This window comes from Semicossyphus pulcher, unplaced genomic scaffold, assembly GCF_022749685.1.
Source record: "Semicossyphus pulcher isolate SPU_LCO1_2020_fin unplaced genomic scaffold, fSemPul1.0.p SCAF_17, whole genome shotgun sequence".
NCBI classification, from domain to species: Eukaryota; Metazoa; Chordata; class Actinopteri; order Labriformes; family Labridae; genus Semicossyphus; species Semicossyphus pulcher.
The window spans coordinates 11,406,637-11,429,865 of NW_027211681.1; the positions used below are offsets into that span (position 1 = coordinate 11,406,637).

The 23,229-nt window shown below is 40.9% G+C and overlaps 1 protein-coding gene across 1 annotated transcript; it reads right to left on the reverse strand.

Moving 5' to 3' along the window:
* Positions 1–964: 964 nt before the first annotated feature.
* On the reverse strand, positions 965–20,629 carry LOC138594393 (uncharacterized). Its single transcript, XM_069665465.1, has 17 exons — positions 20,618–20,629; positions 18,382–18,472; positions 16,525–16,596; positions 16,079–16,419; positions 15,623–15,651; positions 14,919–14,981; positions 14,554–14,684; positions 10,935–11,083; positions 10,640–10,802; positions 5,481–5,849; positions 5,030–5,311; positions 4,918–4,944; positions 4,739–4,840; positions 4,592–4,622; positions 4,175–4,224; positions 4,020–4,054; positions 965–2,203 (listed from the first exon to the last, which is right to left on the reverse strand). The coding sequence occupies exons 1-17, from the start codon at positions 20,627–20,629 to the stop codon at positions 2,105–2,107; spliced, it is 2,046 nt and encodes a 681-aa protein (XP_069521566.1). The 3' UTR covers positions 965–2,104.
* Between the last annotated feature and the right edge of the window lie 2,600 nt (positions 20,630–23,229).

Sequence of the window (23,229 nt, forward strand, 5' to 3'; positions counted from 1 at the left end):
ATAGAAAGCCCCGTGTTGCTGTCGAGGCCGGTGAAATGTAATAAAAGTCAGTGCTAATACAGAGTTAGCTTTTTGTAGCCTCCTGTGGTACAACGACAGCCCTTCTCTGCTGAGTTATTGTCCATCATAAAAAGCACATAAACAGGTGGGAGGTGTATCTCCCTCCTGAGTCCTTTCACTTTCTTACTTTCACACAGTACTGAAGCCTCAGCACGTTCGCCTGCAATGAAGAAAACATAAAGTGAGTGTAGGGCTAAAAAGCAATGTCCTTTTAGTTGAGTATTGTCCCCCTAATATCACATAATAAAAAGTAAGCTGCAGCACTTTACAGTGGCTGCTGTATGACCGGAACCACCACCAGGATTTCTGGCTTCATGCACGTCACAGTCACATTGTTCCTCTGAACACAGGAGCTGCTTTCAATGTCGTCATGCAGGTTTGTTTCTGATAATCAAATGATATCTAAACGGCGCCCTCTGCAGAGTACTTAGCAAAACTACAGCCTTTCACAATCAGGTTTGACAGCTCATATTACGTTTCGTTATTTTGTGCATTTCATGGATTATATTTCTAAATTAGTCTGCCCCTGTCACCCTGCAGTCTGAGGCCCTCAGGCAGGAACCTGTTTGCTGTCTCTGCTGAACATGTGAGACCAGAATGGACCCTTACCTGCAGATTAACTTGTAAAATCATTAGCCTTTGCCCTTTTATATATAAAAGCTTTTTTTGCACGTGTGTATTAATGTGTATCTAGGTTATTATATGAACTGTATGCAAGGAGTTCAAGTCTACAGTGTATATAATTATAAGTGTATATCGCCATGTTAAGTACTTTGCTATCTCTGGTTTTAATACTGTGATTACTTTATAATTACACTTTATTATTATAACCCAATAATTAAGCTCCAAATAAAGTTAAAACATCTACAGATTTGTTTTATACACAATCTTTATGGTACTGGGATACAAATATATAAACCTACTATAAAAATAGTTTGTAATATCAATAAGACAAATGATCAATTAGGCAAAAAACAGCTGAACAAGTGTTAGTAGTAGTAGTTCATGTCATCATTGTCAGACCTGTCAAGTTAATTTATTATTTCAGCATTTCCTGTTTTATTTTTTTAACCCTTGTCTCTCGTCTATTTCAGTTCCTGTCAAGCTGTCTCCCTCACCGTTGATCACCGGGCCCCTCCCTAATGGGTTTCACCTGAGTCTTGTTGCGTTCCCTCCCTCTTCCTTCTTAAACCCTGGTGTTCCCTCACTTCCCTGCCAGATTATCACTAGCCTTAGCAGTTGATACATCCTTCCCCTCTTTATTAGTTAATCCTAGACCCTCGTGTTTTTGACCAGCATTTCCTGACCTCATACCTGTCTTTGCCTGTCGGATCCCTGTTACCTTTGCCTTCGCTTTTTGGCTTCTGTGTACCGAACCTTGCCTGAATAAAGACCATGTTTTTTGGAACTATCATCTGTCTCCATGAAAATCATGTCAAACTGCACCCGCTTAAAAGGTTGTAATACAACCATTAAGTGATGATGTTGAAATCTTTTTAATGTAAATAAATGTCTGTTAAGTCACTATCTGTCAACGAATGAGCAACACAATGGTGATTGAGCTTATGGCCCACTGATAATAACCTTTGCATTTGCAGTATATAGTATTAGTACGGACTGGTGAAATTGGGAAGTGTCCTCCTGCCGTTACCGTTTATCGCCAAAAGTGCCGCCAAAGAAAAGAAAACTGAAATCTTAAAGAAGCTACTTAAGAGACCTTTACTTTGGCGAGTCAGTATTCTCATCTGATTAACCCAAATTAAAGCAAGATATACAGAACACACATACATACTTTGTAGGAATAATAATAAAATCTATATTTAGATTCACAGGCTCAGTTACATGTAAAATCAAACAAACATCATATCCTGTTCATTTGTACAATTGTGCTGCTACACACGTAAAAGGAACTGAGGAAATAGCCTTTCCTGTCCTGCTGTGTAACTCCAACTGATGCTACACTGATAAACTCCAATAAAGTATAAACACACGGAGCGAGAGAGAGAGCGAGAGAGAGAAAGCAAACATCTCTACATGAACATCTCTAATGGATCTGATGGGTCGGGGTCGTGAAGGTCGACATTGAGCTCCATAAAGGGGATCTGGAGCCCGTCTCTCTGGTTGCGTCTGCACTGGCCCATCCCTGCGCAGAAACATAAACACACATGTGCAAGACGTTTTAGATCTCAGCACGACGTCTTTTCCTGTCAACTCATGCAACTGCTTTTACCGTTTTATTATGTCTGAATAAAGCACAACATTTGAGCCTGGTATCCCTCCATTTTTTGACCCTTAGACAGACTACAGTAAGTTTGGACTACATGTTCTTTCTCTGTGTTTCTCAGCAAGATTATTTTGTAGATAAAAATCTGCTTGTAAGCAAAAGAGAAATTAAGGAAGATCATGAATTTCGTCTTCTCACTTCTTCTTTCCCACATTATAAAAGTCCCTATATTGAATGTTTCTAAAGTCACCACAACAGACCAATAATGTTTTCCCCCCGATCTCCTACAGCCAATCAATTGTACCATCACAACCATGACGTCCGCTACATCCAGGGAGATTCATCAGAAAGTTTCCATCAACCACAATAAGGATTAAATCTACCAAAGCATCCCCAGACTGTGAGGAGAGTCCTTCTCATTACAGTGCAGTGGAAGTATGTAAACAAGATGTGCTTGAAAAAAGCTGCAATTCTCGATGAGATTTCTGCTCCTTGAGCACAAGGTAATACGAGGACACTCCAGATCGAGACACACATCTGATATTAAATATTCAGCTCCTGTCGCGCAGTCTCATGATCGCTGGTTGGTCTCTCTGTCAGCTGGTGACGACTTCGATCTGTCCTGTAAGATGGCTGCTCAAAGAGAAAGAGAGAGCCTGGAGAGAGGCTGCATCCGGATAATTACTCATTAAACTCAGTACAACTAACGCTGCAAACCCTGCAGCACTAACGATGTGGGTTCAGTATGTATGCTGAGTGGCTGCATGTGCGTACATGTGTTTGTCGGTAGGAAGATGCATGTGTGTGTCTGTGTGTGTGTGTTTACAGCACAGGCATCATGATAGTTTATAGTTGTTTGTTCAAGTGAATCTACGGAGGAAACATTGAGACCGCAGAAATACCACACATACCAAAAGGAAGAGGCGGACTAATGTCAGAAAACTGCGCATGAACAGCCTTATTATCTGTGTCAAAATGAACATTAATGCAAATGCAATGTTTGGTAAGTCTGCCGTTTTTCCTAGTTCTTGATGAAAGGATCAAATCCTGCAATAATTTGATCACATTTTCAAGTATCCACACCAAATGTGTTCCTATTCCTGTGTCAAGCTGTTTAAGGGAAACTATTTATTCATGACATGTTTTAAAGATTTGACTCTCCTTTTGGAACTAATGGGCTTGAGGCTGAGAGCCAAAGAAAGTCTGAGAAAGTCAGAAAGTATTCAGAAACAGACTTTAGTCCTTTCGGTCCTCTCATGGGATATTTATAGAACAAAAATCCAGCTAGCCTTAACTCCAGGTGCTGAATTATAAAGGAAAGTGCAAAGGTATAAAGGAGGCTATTGCAAGGTTAACCATGGTTGATAAATCCATTCATCCATCCATTATCTATACCGCTTATCCTGTTCAGGGTCGCAGGAGGGGGCTGGAGCCTATCCCAGCTGTCATTGGGTGAGAGGCGGGGTACACACTGGACTGATCGCCAGACAATCACAGGGCTGACACACAGAGACAGACAACCTTTCACGCTCACGTTCACCCGGGGGCAACTCACGCATGCAGGGGGAGAACATGCAAACTCCTTGCATAAAGGCCCCCTATGTCCGAACCAAGATTCGAACCTTCCAGCTGTAAGGGGACAGCGCTAACCACTGCACCACCGTGCAGCCCTGGTCGTAAATCCTCCAGTAATATTTATCAGCAATTACAGATTTAGGTGTTGTTTGATATTTACCTGAGAGGTCAAGCTTGTACGCCTGAGAGTAAGGTCTGCAAAAAACAAAACAGCACAATGTCAAGCTTTGTCTCATATCCGTATATTCATGCAACAAACTGTTGTAATACCTTAAAAAGCTGATTGAAAAGAAAGTTATATGATTGCTATCTCACCAACTACGTGGTCCTTTGCATGAACTTGAGTCCAGAACTGTGCCTCCTGTCTGAAACAGTTCAACAGAGCAACATTTAATACCAACGCTGCAGTGATATGAAATCAACCTTATAACTCCCAAACAAGGCTGTGTGAAAGCATGAAATGGATATTCATGCTGAAGGAGAGGGATTAATCAAGTGCAAATCTTTCCTCTGCTTGCCATTATGCAAACTATATTTATTAACTTTCAAATTATATTCCAGTCTTTTATTATGAGACATTTTTAACTGATTACTTAAAAATATCTGCATAAAATAACAGCCTCTAAATGTTGCCTATGTGTCATGGCTGTCAGGGTGCTTCTCATTAAATCTCTCTTTAGGAGCACTGAAAACTTTGCCGTCTATGAGACTAATGAAGATTAAAAAACATACCTTTTTTTCTTTTCTTCAGCTGCTGCTTTGACTTTAAATAAAGGTGAAAAAGTTAGAGGAAGGAGAGGAAATTCACACAGGAAGAAAATCAGAACAGTGTTATGTTTTAGTGAGAAAACAGAAGTTCTAAGAATGATTGTGAAATACCTTTCCGGAGCGCCACTACGACCACAAGTGCGAGCGAACAGAGGAACAAAACCACAGCAGAGAAAGAGCCGAGAACAAGAGGCCAGTCCACAGCGAGGGCATCTACAGGCACATCACACGAGCATTATTGTGGGTCACAGTTAATAAAAAATATACGATGTATTGTACAGTCTGACTACCTGGTGATGATGGAGGGGGGAAAGGACCTGAAAGATGAGAAAAGAAGTAAACAGTCATGTTTTGTGTTAAACCACACACACACACACATACAGCACATCTGTACATCCGTACCTCTGGTTACAGCAAATGGGAGGCTGTGCTCAGAGTGGCTCCATGCCCCTCCCAGTAGGACACTGTACTGGCACTGGTAGGACGCCAGTGGAGTGTCCTGGACAGGCACTGGGAAGGTGACCTGATGTTCAAATAAGGTGGCGTGTTGAGTGTCAACGGGAGATTCACTATCAGCCAGGTAGAGGGAGAAGACAGCACCGGGGTACGCAGCAGAGCCTCTGCAGAGCAAATGCCACACGTCTGTCTGCTGCTGGAGGTCGAGGGTCGGCACTGGCAACGGGTCTGGAAACACAAGCATAAATCTTTAACAGGAAAGGTGCAAGCACAAAGATGATGATTGATTTGAGTACTAAGATTTAAGCAAAGATTTAAAGAATGTCAGTGGTGTAAAAAGTTAAATTTCAACAGGGACTCTGTTACAGAGCTTTCAGGCCTTGTGAAACATCCTCACCTTTGATAGTGATATGAACCGCGTTGCTCACAGTTGAATTAACCAATCCCCTTTTCTTGGTGATCTGGTAAAGGCATGTGTACTCGCCCTCCTCTCCTCCCCTCACAGGCCCCACAGTGAAGAGTCCCGGCTGGGGTTCGGTGTTTGGTACCCGGCTGGCCTGAGGCTGCTGGATGATAGATGTCCCCGTTCCTTCAGCAGCCCTCAGCAAAAAGAAGGTCATTGGTTTGTTTTTAGAAGCAGACTGAGAAAGAGCCGGGACTGAGCAGCTGAAGGACAGCACATCTCCACGATTTACCACACCAGCAGAGGGGGTCACGGATAGGATTGGAGGAGGGTAAGAGGGTATGGGGCGAGTAGGGTCAGCATCTGGAGAAGAAATAAAAGAAAGGGGGACATTATCTTTATATTTCTGTGGAAAAAATCCAAGCAGTAATCCAGGGCTGAAAAATAAAGCTCATGCAGAAGTGCCAGTGCCTTCATCTGAGCGTATTTGTTTCTTTTTCTTTGGATTTCCACTTCTTTTTGAAGTTGTATCTGTAGTCATTGATCTTTTCTTTGTTTGTTCAGCCATAGTAGATTACTGTTTATTCCCAACACTTGCAGAGACCAGAAAAACAGCCGCTTAGCTCCGCCTACCCTCTCTGGCAGACCAACCACTGCTGGCTGATGGAAAATGCGTCACTAACTGGGCGCCGCTTGTGATTTTTTCCACGAATGTCGCCACAGATACCCAGTCTGTAATAATACTATATACTGCAGATGTAAAGGCTTTCATCAGTGGGCCATAGGCTCAATCACCATTGTGTTACCATTCGGCGATAGATAGAGACTTAACAGGCATTTATTTACATGAAAATCTTCAAGATTATATCTGTAAGCCTAAAAGTTATGCATAATAAGGGGCTTGTTCACTTTGAGTGCGAGGATGCTGCTGGCTGTCGGCTAGGCATCACCCCAGGTAATTCAGCCACTAAACGTAACCTTTCTGCCGTGTTTGTGTTGTTGGTGCCATTTGGATAATATTCATGCAAATATCAGGCAGATGTTATGGCTCGCTTCCTGCTTTCTTACAGTGCAGACGCTTTGCTGCTCGCTCTCCGCTTTGCTTCCATTCTTTTGCTGAAATCTTCATTTTTTTCACTCAAGTAATGGACAGTGGATCCTGGACAATTATAAATCGCTGGGACTGTACTTTTTAATAGATATAGGAGGTCTATTGGCATATTTCAACAATTTTATACCCAGGGCTACATGACTGTAGCCTAACAACAGCACAAGCCTGTGCTGCAGCAGGAACATCGTACACAGCTGAAGCTAAGATGCCTCCTTTCTCCACGGACGACTACCACAAACTCATACAAAAGATTGCAGTGCTGGAGACCAAAATTCACCACCGAGAAGTGAATGTGGAGGTGAGCGGCCTGTGCGGGCATGACACCACTTTACCGTTCACTCAAAACAGTTGAACAAGAGCAGGCTAGCACACTGACAAGAAACACAGACAAAACTACCAAGAAACAGACAGGCTCTGTACTGTGTAATAAATCTTCGAGTGGTGGTCCTCCTTGGAACTACCTTGGAACTAACTAAGAGTAAATCAAGTGGAGGACAAATAACAGGCAGAGCACAGCGCGCTGAGATATGCGATGAAACCGGCTGGCCTTCACTACCTCCCAGGCAGAGTGCCTCTTCAACCCCGGTAGTTGGTAAGACACAGCGGTGGACAGCTTCGAAAGGGAGGGTTAGCAACAAACCTCCCCAACAACCGAGTGTGGAAGTGCACAACAGATTTGCTCCACTGTATCCACCGAGATAAGCACCATGGAGAAAAAGTGATTCCGTAAGGGCCCAGAAAAGAGAGTGCCGCATTTACAGACCCTGAGAAATGAAAGACAATCTTTTATTCTCTGAGATCATCAACAAAAACAGTCATAACTTACGCATTTTATTTACTACTACGGACAGACTAACTAACCCTCCAGCTCAAATATCTCCAGAATTAGTTTCTACCAGCAAATGTAATGAGTTTGCAAATTTTATCAAGACATCAAACATGCAATTCACTCCTCAAGGCCAAAGAGCAAAGTACCAACACTGCAGCCAGACAGAAGTAGCTTGTCAGGTATGACACACTTTACATCCATAAATGAAGAAGCACTTGAAGAGATAGTCTCCAGCTTCAGTTCATCCACCTGCTGCCTTGATGCTTTACCCACTAGCTTCCTTAAGACCATATTGAGCAGCTTGGTAAAACAGTCCACTCTAATCGTTAACACCTCTCTCCAATCAGGCAAGCCTCTCTTGAAGAAGAGCAATCTTGATGCTGCTGTACTGAACAACTGTCGGCCTATATCCAACCAGCTGTTATTTAAGGTATTGAAAAAGTCGTTCACATACAACTTATGTATGTGTGTACTTAATTTCTTAATGCAGAACAATTCCTTTGATAACGTTCAGTCAGGATTTCGTCCCCATCACAGCACGGAGATTGCACTCATTAAGGTATTACATGACATCCGCTTGAATACTGACTCAAATCTCTGTATTAGTCTGAGTCTGATTGAACTCCTTTACTCAAGTAAAAGTAAGAAAGTACAGGCTCTGAAATGTACTTAAGTACAAAAGTAAAAAGTATTCCTCAGTAGGACATTTTATCGACCACTCATGCAAAGCTAACTAAACCTCACAATAATAATAATAATGATAATAATAAATCAAAGACGATTAAACTTAAACATTCTAGCTTAAAATCAAATAAAACTATATGCTGCCAATAATTAACAATAATCTTGTTCTAGAGTTGTAACAACACCAGAATTTTGAACTTCAGAAATGCACGATACCTCTTTTGATAACTAAAACCAAACTAGGATAGCTTTCTTCATTTATTATCACTGGACACTGTCTGGTTTTGCTGCAAGCCAAATTTCAGAGGGAATAATAAAGACTGAAGCGAACTGAGGTCCCAAATGAGCACCTGGATCATTTTTCACAGCTTTGAAATCAGTCTTGATGTTGGCAGGGCAGCGTGCAGAGACCGCACATGCATTAAAACTAAAATAACCATCCTGTTACTTCTTCTGCTTTTTACTATTACTATACATTGCTAGAGTCAGAGGAATAATCTCAAAGCAAAACCTTGAAAAGCTTATACATGCCTTCATTTCCAGCAGATTAGATTACTGCAACGGTCTGTTCACAGGGCTTTGAAAACAAGCTGTGCAGCAACTTCAACGTATTCAAAATGCCGCTTTTGTCCTGACCAAAACAAAGCAATATGAGCACATTACTCCAGTTAACATCCTTACACTGGCTACCTGTAACTCAGAGAATTGATTTCAAAGTTTCACTGCTTGTGTGTGAGGCTCTCTGTGGCTCAGCGCCCAAATACATCTCTGATATGCTTGTGACATATGAACCATAGGACTCTGAGAACATCTGGGGCCGGCCTGCTGCTCATCCCAAGAGTTAGAACAAAAACATGGTGAGGCAGCGTTTTGTTATCATGCAGCACAGACCTGGAATAATCTCCCAGATGATGTCAGACTAGCCCTGACTCTGACCACCTTGTTTTACTAATACGTTGTTTTATTTATGGCAGCCAGTGCAAAGGATTCTAGATTGTTGTTGACTTTCACGTGCAGAGAAGACAGCGGCGTAGTGACGAGAAGTTACCAGGGGTCCGTTTCACAAAGAAGGTTCAACAAACTCTGAGTCTAACCCTGAACTCTGAGTTGATCTACTCTGAGATAGGAAACTCTGAGTTTTCGGTTCCAGAACAGCTGATCAAAGTTAGTTCAATGAACTCTGAGTAGGTTCAGCCGGAGTTAAGTGCGTGCACGCTGACTGTAAAAAGCCAGCATTAGTGGAACCCTGATACCACGATTCACCATGGCAACGGTACACAAAAAGAGGTCCTCCTACGTCACACCAGTGGAGCTCGAAATCCTCATGCGGACGTTCAGAGAAAAAAACATACATGGAAGCACTTCAATCATATTTTAAATATTAAACTAATGAAATATCATTCAGCGGCAGTTTTAATGTGCATTAGCTTTATCCCTAACATGATGCTGACTTCACATACATTATAATTCATGTTGATTAAACTGAATGTGTTAGTTAAAAAAAAAAAAATCCAATAACTTACGGCGTCTTATTTGAGTGCTCTCGGCAGTGGTGTTGGAAAATCTAAAAATGATGACTTTGACAGAGATTTGTCTTTTGATTTTTTTAATCATAATTATAAAAGACTTTTGCAAAGGGGTCAGAGCAGCACAGAGACGCAACGTTTCTTCTTTTAATTCAGTAACCGCTCACACACACGCGTGAGACGGGCTGAATGAATGAGGAAGTCGAATGAGGGTTTTTTATTCTAGAGGGAGGAGACAGAGAGAAACTCTGAGTTTCCTGAAGAAAACCTGCTCGCGACCAGGTTAGGTTCACAGAGTCTGTTACTACGGTAACTGACCGAGAGCTTAAGTTACCTCCCTTTGTGAAACGGAAAACTCAGAGTTTCCCTCATTTCAGGGTTAACAGACTCAGAGTTTTAAATAAACCTGCTTTGTGAAACGGACCCCTGGTCCGAGAAAGCAAGCAGCAAGTACGTTTCTTGTCACGTTCCATAAGCTCTCTTAGCTTCTTTAGTCTGATAAATAAACAGCTTAGCTTAGCTTAGCTACACCACACATAGAAACTCATTCAGCTACAAAAGTCAGTTGACAAACCAATGGGAGAGGTTACGGTGGCTACAACCATTACTCATACAGTCCATGGTAAAATCTATGATATTGCTAACAACCTTGGTTTGCCACAGTTGCTAACCAAACCTCGCTCTGTAACCGTCAACACTTGAGGCTTGCACAGCACATACTGAGTTTGATGTTTTTAGTAAGCGTGAGTGGGTGTGCGGTTTCTATATCAAGCACAGGATGCAACTACGACTACACACCCACCGAGCAGAGGACAATGAGAGACCACAGAGAGCACCTGCATGTTGCAGCGTGTTTGTGGGGTGGTGAGAAGTGGGTGGGAGTGTTTATTATATTTTACAACATGTCGAATCACAGGGGTGCAGATTCAACACATTTACTGTGCTGTTCCACCTTCAGAATCAAATGTGGAGCTACAGCTTAATAACAGTGTGCAATACTTACCTTGCTGGTGCTCCAGCTGCAAATAGGGACTGAACGCACTGAATCGACCGTCCGGATCTTTGTACAGACAGCAGAAGAGTTCACTCTGGCCTGAGACTGCTTCCTGTAGCCTCACAGTGAACTGAACCTCCTCAGCGCCCGACGGCAGCTCCTGAGAGTCCACCTCAATGAAGGAAGAAAAACACCAGAGGAAAATAAAATCTTAGGAGCCCTGTGGTGGTAGGAGGACACACAAACCACACACACACACACACACACACACACACACACACACACACATATATGCTCAAAAAACCTGTTCTCTGTGTCGGTACAGCAAGTAGTGGACCGCACGGTGGCCTTCAGGGGCCCGGCACACCAGAGTCACTGAGTCCTTTGACCTCAGGTAGATGTCAAGCTTAGGAGCCGGAAGAGAGGGAGGGGTACTGGATGCTGATAGTCTTCCTAAACAGAGAGAGAGAAAGGTGCAGCACAATTTTCAGATTGGTTTCACAAATTCCTTTTAAGCTGGAGCAACTGTGCAGCCGGTATACACACTGCTGTCATTGCTTCAGGTGGTGACGCCGAATATGTAGCAAACAGGTGATTGCAGAGTTCAATTGGAGGAGAAATCTCAAAACAGAGCTGTTGGCTGGTGTCTTTTACACTAACAGCATTTACAATAGAGGGACTAGTTTGTGTAAAGGATTTCACTTTTTACTAAGCAGTAAATATTTATTCATATGGCGTCAAATCACAGCAAAAGTTATCTCATGACACTTTACATAGAGAGCTTAAAGTCGAGACTGTGCTCCTTCTTAAGAATTATTAACAGAGACCCAACATTAATCCTACAATTAGCAAGCACTTCGCAACTGTGGCAAGGAAAAAACTTCGACCAGAACCAGACTCATGTTAAAGTGCAATCTGTCATGACCGACAGGGCCGAGAAAGTGGGATAGAGAGAGAGACAGAAGGCAATAGCACAGTTGGCTACGTCTTTGTTACACAGTCAAATCAGTTAATAGGTATACAAAATTAAAGAACATATTTAGAAACACTGAACGTATGAAACTTACCCCAAAGCTGTAGAGAAGTAAGTATTAGAGTGTACATCCAAAGTGATTTCCCACCACTAACAACCTGCATGTTTAACACAAGGAGAAGACTGAATAATCAAAGTAGAAAAGCACCTACAGGCTCCCTCTCTCTCTCTCTCTCTCTCTCTCTCTGTTTTCTGAATCATATGACATCCTCTTTAAGACAGAACGAATGGGGAAGTTGAACAAGTAAACACACTTCCTTTTATGGAGTCCGCAGCACAGATGTGTTGTATGATGGGCATAAATATTAGCAGGCCCGTGTCCCACATGTAAAGATATGTCTGTGTCTGCACATGAATGTAGAAAATATTCACAAACATAACATTTGGTTGCATTAGGGTGTGATACATGTGCTTGATTTAAACTGTAAACGCCCCAAAACTTGCACTTGTTTATGTTGACATGGCCTGGGAACCATGTGAGGTGCGACATAAGGGTGACATGATGTGACTGTGGAATAGATGAATCATGAGACCATCCGGAGCTCGATGCCACCCAGAACCCAACCAGAGCACAGAGGTCCGTCTTAATCCTGCCTCCGCACTGTGAACAGGTCCACTCTATTCCAGAGGAGAGCAGAAAGTGTTCCCTCTATGATCTGGGTGACGTCGAAAACGAGATGCATGTTTTATTTTATTGTCCTTTATAGCATAATTTCAGATGCCACATGTTCAGCAAAATGTCTGCAGATTGTCTTCATTTGTTTCCCGTGTCTGGTGAGTGCAGGCTTCAGTACCTCTGCCTTCCAACAGCGAAGGAGGCTGCTTTATGTTTGACTTATTAAAGGTAGTCTGTGCTTTAAATGTGCTCAAGTTCTTATGCTTAAGGAGAAATATAAGTTTCATAATTTATTTGACATTGTTTGACATGTATGGAGATACAAATGTTTTTTTGCTCCCTTTCTGTTGTTGCTCTTGTTTTGTTTGTTGTGTCTTGTAAGACCATGTCGGCAGGGCACCTTTTTGTGCATGACCCTAACTAACTGTATATAAAATGTAATGCTATGGTCTCATATTGTACGTTGTTCCTGTGTTTCAAGTCATTAAATGTTTAATTTAGTCATGATGAGCACTCATTTATTGTTTGTTTCTCTCTTTTTATGGATCAAATCGTTAGTTGTCACAGTTTCTTGATATTTTAAAGTTTCTTTTGTGGATTTTATTTATACAGTTTATACGTTTTAAGCCAAATGCTGTTCTTTGGTATCAAAAAGGAAATAGGCTTAAAAGTGTTTGTTGCAGCCACCTCTGCTGATGATAGGACCCAAGAATGAGGTCAACTTTGGATGGAACATGTTAATAAACTGTATAAACAACTCCTAACTTGAATCACTGTGTAGCTGAAGTTGTTTAGTTTTCAGCACAGAGGGACCAGAGCTCAAGCCTTAAGGAGAATTAAAACAGTCCATAATGAATTGTATGTATCTGAAGGTGGTAAATATAAAAAAAAAAGATGATAAGGGGCTTAAATCACATTAGTCTGGAGCATCACTTCCACTCGCACCGAGCAGTTTAACTGCACAGGTGAAACCCTGCAACATGTTGAACCCAAAAACATAAACTACCAAATACTTTAAAATACATTTCTTCCTTTTCTTTCTCGAGTCCCTTTAAACAATGAATATTTTTTCCGAAATTCCCAGTGAGTCATCCCTGACCACTGTAAAAGGGAAGCTAACGTAATGACACATGTCAAATACAGAGAGCAGGGGAGGAGGCGGCTATTTTTGAGCCACTGGTATAATTTTAAGGAAGAAGATGATGTATTGTTCTTTATAAGACCCATCTATGAATCATTATTGAGATAAAATACACAAAATTCCCCTTTTCATGGAAATTACAGTCTGTGTGAGAACCATTCATCACCATCCCCGCTTATATCCATATTTCTGCATCGTCATTTCTACTCTCGGCATGCAGTACAATTTAAAAGAGGGATAATTTTCGCAGTCATGACTCCTGCAAACCCCTAATGCTTTGTACAAAAAAAAAGGCTATTGTTATTTCAAAGTTAAAGTATGATTCTTAAGTGCTGACTGCAGGAGAGCCTCAGCGGGGAGAGATAAGGACGATGATCATGTGTCCCACAGGGCCCTTCCTGATGTGCTGAACAGTAGCTGCATGAGGTAATTGTGATTGGGGGAGGATTGTTTGTAACAAGGGCTAATGATTTTTAATGCAACAACCAATAATAAATAATATTACTACAGAAAAACAAGATTCAGTAATCCCGCGTATATAATTAAAATGCACGTTACTAAATGTGCATTGGATGTATTAATACATCTGTATGTTATGAATGAGTACATTAAATGCTTATGAAAATAACACAACATCCATGAACGATCAAAATTCGAATCAGTCAACATAAGAAGATTTTGGGAGGCTCAAGACCCTGTTAGCCCCCCCAGAATGATTTTAAATATGTTTGGGTGATCAATTATTATCCTGGTCAGCTTTTGAGACTTATTTTCATATCAGTAAGTAATATTATTCAGTATATAAAGTACTTATTAAATATTAACCAAATGATTGAAAAAGACCGAACTCAAAGTCACGCTTGTTACAATATCTTAGTACACAAATTTATGTTTACTTCATTTATAATGTCACACAGTGACAGTTTTCTGGAATACACACAAAGACAATAATATTGTTTTGTAATATGAAGACATATTTACAAAATGTGTCTCATATTTATTTGTAATATTCAGCAGTTTAAGAGGACGTGCATACAGCTGAGCTGTCTGCCTCTTCCTTCAAGTTTTGCATCTGAGCGGAAGAGGTTGGTGACGACTTCCTTGTTGGTGTGTGAGGAACGTCCCAAACCCACCAGCACAGAAGAAGCTGATTAAAAACAACATCCTCTGTGGTGGTCGAGCTGGGGCGTTCCCCATCGCTTGGCTGCTGGCCAAGAGGGTGGTGCTGAGGGTGGGGGGGTGGAGGGTCAGGTCCTGTCCTGTCCTGTGAGACAAAAACACAAGTGGTGAATACGTTTGAACAGCTTTGCATTTTTGGTAAATCCATCCATCCATCCATCCATCATATATACCGTTTATCCTGTTCAGGGTCGCAAGGGGGCTGGAGCCATCCCAGCTGTCATTGGGTGCAAGGAAGGGTACACCCTGGACAGGACACCAGTCAAACACAGGGCTGACACACACAGACACACCCACACCTATGGGCAGTTTAGAGTACATTGGCTGCTGGCTGAAGAGGGTGGTGCTGAGGGTGGGGGGGGGTGGAGCGTCAGGTCCTGTCCTGTAAGACAAAAACACAAGTGGTGAATACGTTTGAACAGCTTTGCATTTTTGGTAAATCCATCCATCCATCCATTATATATACCGTTTATCCTGTTCAGGGTCGCAAGGGGGCTGGAGCCATCCCAGCTGTCATTGGGTGCAAGGCGGGGTACACCCTGGACAGGACACCAGTCAACTACAGGGCTGACACACACAGACACACCCACACCTATGGGCAGTTTGGAGTACATTCTTGTTAAATATTTAGATGAATTCAGACTCCAAAAATGAAATGATTGTTCAGCATAAAAGAAGGAAATAATAATACAAAAGTAAAGTTAATTTTAACTCATCACTTCTTTCTGTCTCTCCTGCTACTTTTGTAATCTCAGAGAGGGGGTCACTTACTTAGTCTGTTGTAAGAAAGGCGACCACCGCTCTCCAGCTGGTCCTGTAGTCGTCCATCCTTCTCATCTGGTCTGGAGTAAATGTTGTCATGGAGATCCCGGGATTGGAGTCGAAGTCTTCCTGGTCGTCGCTTCTTCTGGGGATGTTGAACCAATGAGCTTAATCCTGCTCCATCTGCACACCTGTGGAAAAACAGAAATCAAAGTAAAACAGAGCGATTTTTCTTAATGTTGGTAATTATCATCAACTTACCTCTGTCTGGTACATCCACCTACACCTAACTGAGAAAACACCACGGAGCAGCAAAGTGAGTTAAGTTAACAGTCGATTTTTGTCGGTTGTCATTAAGTATAAACTTACCGTCGTCTTCTAAAACATTTTATAAAGAAAAACACAAAGTTAGTAGAAACATTTTAACACATTGAATTTAAATTTGTAGGACAAATTGAATGCTGTAATTAATATTTAACTTACCTCGGGTTCATTAATAACATCAAAAATGATAATGTTCACTTTCAGACATCAGTGTGTGTGTGTGTGTGTGTGTGTGTTGTCACCAACCCCACCAGACGTGTGGGAAGGTGACCTGGGCTTGGTTTTTATACTTAACCTGAAGACAGGAGCTCAGTGTTAATCTGAGTCGCTGTCGTCGGCCCAGGTCGAAGGGTGCTCCTTACCTTCATCCCGTCTCTGCCTCTTCGCACTTACCTGTGATGCAGAGCTCTCCTCCCTACGTCTCTTCGCGGAGGAGCCGAGGCCGGAGGAGGAGGGAGCAGGCTCTTCTGGACCAGGACCAGCCGGAGGACCTGCGGAGACAGGAGGAAACTGCTGAGGAGGGGAGCCAGGTCTTATGTCATCATCATAACCATTCTCTTCGTACTCCTCCTCAGCAACGTACCCGGAGTCGTCAGACCATCCGCCGATGTCCTCGCTGTCGGTGTCTTCTTCCCAGTTGATGTTGAGGTCGAAGAGGTGCTGAATGTCGTCATCAAACAGATAGTCGTCCTCGTCTTCTTCAACATGGTACTCGTACATGGCGAAGAACTGAGCTAATAATAATAATAATAATAATAACATTATTTATAATGCACCTTTCAAAACCAGAGTTACAAAGTGCCTTACAGGCAAACAGTAAAATACAAGTAAAAACATACGCTGGAAGGGGTCCACGATCCTGAAGTCAGGGAGGCCATCAGCATCATGGTCAAGGTAGACGTCCACACCATCTGAGGGGGCAAAAGTGAGAGCATCGCATAACACAATGTTAATATAAATATCTTATATCATTAAATATTTCTAATAAAACAACCATAACAACAATCCAAGTGACAGTTAGACAAGCATATTTACATAAACTAACTACTATTGTACTACACTACCACTCAGCCACCAACACACACACACACACACACGTATCAGTCACATCATATACTGTGCAGTTCACTTTATGGTACAGTGGTCACCTTTACTTAGTCCCTCTGAAAAACTGTTAAAGCTGCAGTGAGGGACTTTCACTTTGTGTCCATCTTCTCCTGTCTTTGCTCTTCCTGTCCTGTGCATGCATCCTGCTGTCCTTTAACACTCAACAGTTACTTACCTTGAATCTTACCAAGGAAAATGTAAACAAAGGCTTTTTCGGCAGCGTGCGGTCTATCCCCACCGACCCGGTGGCAGCGTTGACAGGAATTGAAAATGACTCGATCTTCTCGCTGATGGTGTTAATTTCAGTCTCGTAACCTGCTAAAAGCTTCTCACAGGAGCTTTAATAAGTCAACTTTGAAATAAACTTTTCATAATGATGGAAATTTGGTTAAGATTGTCAGTATATTCACATATATATCTGGTTAAAGAGTTTTAGCAACAAATGAGATTAACTAAACATAATTGCAGATATAATAATCCTGTTCATAATCACAGCGATTAACCTTATATACTAGAACTGAAACTATAAGAGTTTATCAGGATCAAAAGCATTTTTAAAACAAGTCGTTGAAATAACTGGGAGAAAACAATTACCAGACAGGGAGACAGTAAATAAACCAAATATACTTGGTGCATTCAGCAATTAAAAAAGGAAAAGCAATCACAAGGACTTGGAAGTTTATGTGGAAAAAACTGTGGATGGTTTGAAATAACTTAATGCATTTGCATTGCACCATATGCGTCATAATGCACTCCAAAGCCTGGGTACATTAATTACTACTGATTAAATCATGCGCAACAAACAACATGGCTTCTCCAAAATAACGACAGTAACTTCTGTGCAGATCAAACTAGTAGTTTATCAATCATTATTGTCTCTAGTTTATAGGTTTCACTTTGAACAATGTAATTTGTCACTTCAGCTCAAGTCCAGAGACATCGTTCATTTTATCTTGTTAATTTAAGTTCTTAACAACACCGATGTGTTTGTTTACATTCTGTATCTGACAGTTAGTTCATTGTGATCAACTTTGAAACAGACAAAATTGAATCTCAGCATCAGCTCCGTATACAATAAGTGAAGCTTCAACAGTTAAGAGAAACGAACGCAGGTCCCCATGCACACAGAAGCACGTGCCCCGTTTGTTTACACTTGTACGTTCTGACGTTCAGAGGTCAAAGTTCCATCGTCTCCATGGAGCACAAGAAAGATACATTTTTAGTATTTTACGAAACTCGGTCTCGTAGCCATCTTTTACTTATAATATCAGCGCAACTTTTAGCAAAATGTATAGCAGGACTAATGCCCCAAACCAAAATAAAAATGTTTTAAAAACTATACACTAGTTATTAATAGGCTACATTCCACCTTTTTACAGGGATATTTAAGATAATTGAGCATCAAAAATCATTTCAAACAGAGAAATCATTCACCACCAAATCACCGAGTGCTTTCAAACAGGCCTAATAACATAATGTAAGCATAATGTTTCATAACATGAAAAGCTTTTCAGGGTATTGAGTAGCATTAAAGGACAGATTATTCATAACTAAAATGACAAATAATGCAACATTAAAAGTAGCCTTACCTGCAGGGTCGAAGTCCTGGGCGATGTCCAGCAGGTCCCGCGGGTCGACGGTGGTTCTACTCGGCGGCATCCTCAGGCTCGTCGGTGTTCCCTAAAAAAGATAGAGTAACAGAAAGATGGATATAGAGTATCCAAAAGATTGAGATAGAGTATCCAAAAGATGGAGATGGAGTATCCAAAAGATGGATGGGGTATCCAAAAGATGGAGACGGTGTATCCAAAAGGTTGGTTTATCCAAAAAGGTGTTTGTTGTCGATTCTCTCAAGGGCTTTCCAAAGGTAAGCTTCACAGCTCAGATTTGCAGGGCAACTCGTCAAAGTTTAAATGCAAAAGGGGAAAATAGAATGTTCTGCGGCCCTTAAATACCCTCGGTTCCTGCATTTTTCAGTTTCCATGGCAATTACTGACGCGCCTGCGTGCGTGCGATTGAGCGAGACTGATAGTAAGAGATATAAAAATGATTTTTCTCCCCATATTTACTAAATACATTTCGATTTTATTTATGATTATTTATTTATGATGTGGTTGCAGCTATTTGTCATCTTTTCATTAAATTACAGCTGAAATGGAGCTACATAGAAACCGTTAGTTGTGCTTAATATTTTTCCAACATTTCTTGGTTATAATTACATTTTAAAGTAAAAAAAACAGCAATTCTGTTAACCCTATAATAATCAACATAATGGTTTCAAAAGATTGTTTGTGTTGTACTTTTCAAAACACTGATGCCACAAGGTAATTCATGTTTCGGTAGCACTGTTTGCATTACACTATTGTCATAGCATAATCTTAAGTCAATTGTTGTTTAATAAAGTTACAACTAACTGCTAACTAAAACAATGCACTGATATGAGGGGTCAGTAAATACTTTCAGCTCATTTTTTTTTCTGAGGAGAGAAAAGAGGAAAACTTGGTAAAAACAGCAACCAAACACACTGCCTGCAGCTGTTGGTAAACTCTGTTTCCTCTTTTAGGTTTGTGAACAAGTGCTAAAGTTGTTCTCACACTTGTATAAAGCCTGCTAGCAGTATGGCTCCATCTGTGGTAATCTTGGTCTGTCTGTTGGTCTACCATTTTGGTCCAAGCTGAGAAACTATTTAATGGACTGCCATTAAATACAAAGATTCATAGTTCTCAGAGGATGAAACTTTGGTTATCTCTGGCTTGCCACCATCAGGTAAATGATATCACTTTAACTTAGATAACTATTAAAAAAACTTAAACTACTGTTTTCAGACAATAAAACCTACTGACTTTGTTGACTGTCTTACTTTTTCTCTCCACCAAAGGTTAATTTGGATTTTTCAATGTATTCACAATTATGAGGAAGAAGCCCAATTAACCCCTATCTACACAGAGATGAAAACAATGTAGGCTATATGACTCTTCCTTGACTTCAAAATTGCGTGAATGTTTTGTCTTCGTCAGTAAAATGCCCCAAAGCTGCTGTCTGGTGGGATGCACTCCAAAAAGGCTAAAGGACACAGAACTAAGTTTATAAGAGTTAAAACTTAAAAACTGAGCCTTTAAAAAGACAAAGGTGGATAAGGGCACAAAGACATAAGGCAGAAGCAGGAACATTGTAAAAACTGTGGGATTCTGACACCCAGGTATTTAGTCTGACAAACTGTAGATAAGGCTAAGTGAGGCCTGGTTTTGATGTGTGTTGATGATGATGATCTGTAGCAACAAATGATGAAATGACCTGGCAAATTGATCGCATGGAAAGGAGGACGGGCACTGAAATAGACTAACAATATTATCAAAAGCCCCCTTAACATCCTGTTAGTGTTGTCATTTTTTGATTCTGCTAGCATACTGATGTTAGCATATAGCACATGTGCAAAGACCAGCATACAGGCTCGCATGCTATTGTTTCTAGCTAGCATCTTGTTTATATATGCCTCTGGGTGAAGACTGTCTTCATAAGGCCTCTCTCACACACCACTTTTTACACTTCTTTATCTGTAAACTGACCTCTTCTTGAGATTAGTCTAGTGTGCTAAGATTTGTTCCAACTGCATGACAAGGAATAACTTTTAAGTGAGAATAAACTCCTGATTTTTGTTCATCCTTAGCTCAGTTTGGCTAACTAACATTTGTTGCTATGGATACTAAAAATTTTACAAACACTGCAGTGAAGACGAAAAACATTTGACAACTGGGTAGGAAGTGAAGGGAAAATGACTTAGAGCCTACACTAAACTGTTCACGGTAAGCTGCCTGCTCTGCTAACCTTCGCTTCCATTTTGGGGCATGCCCCCAGTCCACCGGCACCACTTGTCATCCCTCGCGCAGCAACAGCATCCACGAACTCCTTCAGTTTAACGCGCGCGCGCTGCCGGAGCGGATTTCTAAACAACATGGTGCCTTCGAGGGACACGTCGGGGGAAAACATCCCGAAAGAGGAATAAAAAAAGCACTAAAGAGATGGATGAAGAGCTTATACCGGAGCCGGAGCACCTGCTGACGTTTGTGAGGAAACTCAAAGAGGTGTTTGACGTTTGCGACGGAGACTCAGACGGTTTTATCCGCCCTGAAGACTTGGTGCAGTTGGGTTCTCAGTTTGGTAAAGCAGAACAGGTGAGAACATGTGCTTTTCACCTTCAGTTCTGTGTATCTTTAGTCACGTTCATAGTCTACCCCTATTATATTTGCAATACAGTGCTGTTGGCAACCGAATAACGCTAGACTTTGTCACACGACCTCGTTATTTTCCTAAACTTAGCGAAGTACTGTGGGCTATCTCGCTTCTTGAAGATTTAACTCCGGGCTTTCACGTTGCTAGCTTGCACGAGGTTCCATTTCTATGTTTTGACACATGAGAGGCTAATTGGTAAGCGGTACGCTTTACCTGAGGTGCATTACTGTTGCAGAGATGGCTCCTAATTTAAGTTTTACACGTGGAGTCAAGTCATGAAGAAAAGTTTATTACCACTGCAGTGGGAAGAGATTAGTCCAGTGAAAGAGCCTGCTTTTCCTTGGTGAGGAATAAGACAGTAGTTCAATGTTTACTGGCCATTCTGTGTGGTGGAAATGTGCTTTTCAATTTTAACAGAATACTATCAACAAATATCTGCTGTTTTTGTAAGTCAGGTAAAAATCAAAACCCCCTTTCCACCAATTATATCCACCAATTAAAGAAGGAGAAGCTGAACCAGGAGAGCAAGAAAACCATGACCAAGTTTAGGGCTGAACTTCAATATAAATTTGCCAAAATAGTGCAATAGACTGTTAAATTGGCTGTGCTGATGTGTTTGCTCACATTAGCTTATTGCAAATCTGTATATGTTTATCTAAAAATTAAAACAGATTCCATGTTTAAATGTTTTCCCACTATAAAATTAGTATAGCCTACTTCTTGAAACAAGTATTTTATAAGCACATTAAAAGGGTCCGAATGTAAAATGTTTGTATGTTTATAATCATTTAAAAAACGTTTTGGCTGATAAATTGTTTTTTTAGATTTTAGATTTTTTTAATATAACATACGATATCAACTTTTACCTATAAATACTTATATACAGTATATAGCTACTATATCAAAATGCATTTCCCAAACATTTTATATCTTAGGTATATGTTAAAGTAGAGCGATAACCTTTTCAGTGTGGCTGTTCCATCCCTCTCACCTATTGTCTGCTAACCCAACACTAGCTTCCTGCAACCCTAAAAAAATAAGCAGTTAAGAAAAGAGTGTGTGAGTTTATTTTTGAGTAAAAAGGAAACTCAAAGAGGGTTCTAATGATTGCTAAACACTTTCGAGTTTTTCTCCTTATCTCTGCTTAAAGCTCCTGTGAGGAGTTTTTTGATGGTCATGAAACAGACTGAAATTAATTCTGATGTCTCTATATAACCTACAAAAGCAAACCAGACCATCAGCAACAAGATTGATTATTTCTATATAGTTATTTTTAATGCCTGAAACTGCTGGTGGGGGGTAGCTGTCAGACGAAACGATTAACTGCACGCTGCCTTTGTTTACATTTTCCAGGGCATAAATTTTAAGTGAGTGATACATATGACTGTTAAATAAAGCAGGATGAGATTTTTCATTAAAAACCACCACTTAAGCATGAACAGGACAAAATCAGCAAAGAGATAAGAGGTACGGCTTTGTCCACAGGGGGCGCCAAACCTAAACTTCCTCACAGCAGCTTAAAGAATGATGTAAGAATGCTGTTATTTTAAGCAGTTTCAAGTCTAGTATCTGTATGTCAATACTGATTACTGTAAGCTTGAGAACTCTTTAAGTCAAATCATTTCTCACTGAAGGTTTTCCAATAAGCCTTTGTTAAGATGCAGTTTCATGTCATTTAATTGAGGGTTTTGTCTGTCTGAGGCACAGTTCATTATGAAAGACATACCTACAACACACAGTGTAAAATACTGTAGCATGCTCTGTAACCCTTTTTGACCTAAAAAGTTTAGATTGTGATGAATCAGGGAAATTATTGGTTGCATTCTATCTGTTTTCTTCAGTGTTTGTGCCACATCCCCCGTGCCTCTGTGTGTCTCACTGCATGTCGGGGTAATTGATCGCTGGCGTTGATTGGCTCCCCAGTGTGGTGTTGCTCATCAGCAGGAACATTGCAGAGGCCCTGATTAGCTCCTGGGGGAAGCTTTTCGCTGACCTGGGAAATGAGTTGAGAGGATGAAGTGGAGGCAATTTGTTACTCAAGGACCTATATGTAAGAAGATCCCACACTTCACTGTGCAGAGCATCACTATTTAATACTTTAAACTTATTTTTAATCATTATTTAATGAGGATAATTTTATTCTTTTGAAGCAATTATAATGCTGAGACTCCTGTACCTTAAGTATTTTTTAATTTAATCTGCTTGAT

Bases quoted from the DNA above. Each gene is read 5' to 3' on its own strand.
- LOC138594393 (XM_069665465.1), bottom strand. The intron at 10,803-10,934 runs GTTTTTTGAGCA...TCCTTCATTGAG, and splicing joins TGTACCGACACAGAGAACAG to GTGGACTCTCAGGAGCTGCC. The intron at 4,623-4,738 runs GTATTTCACAAT...CTTTATTTAAAG, and splicing joins CGTAGTGGCGCTCCGGAAAG to TCAAAGCAGCAGCTGAAGAA.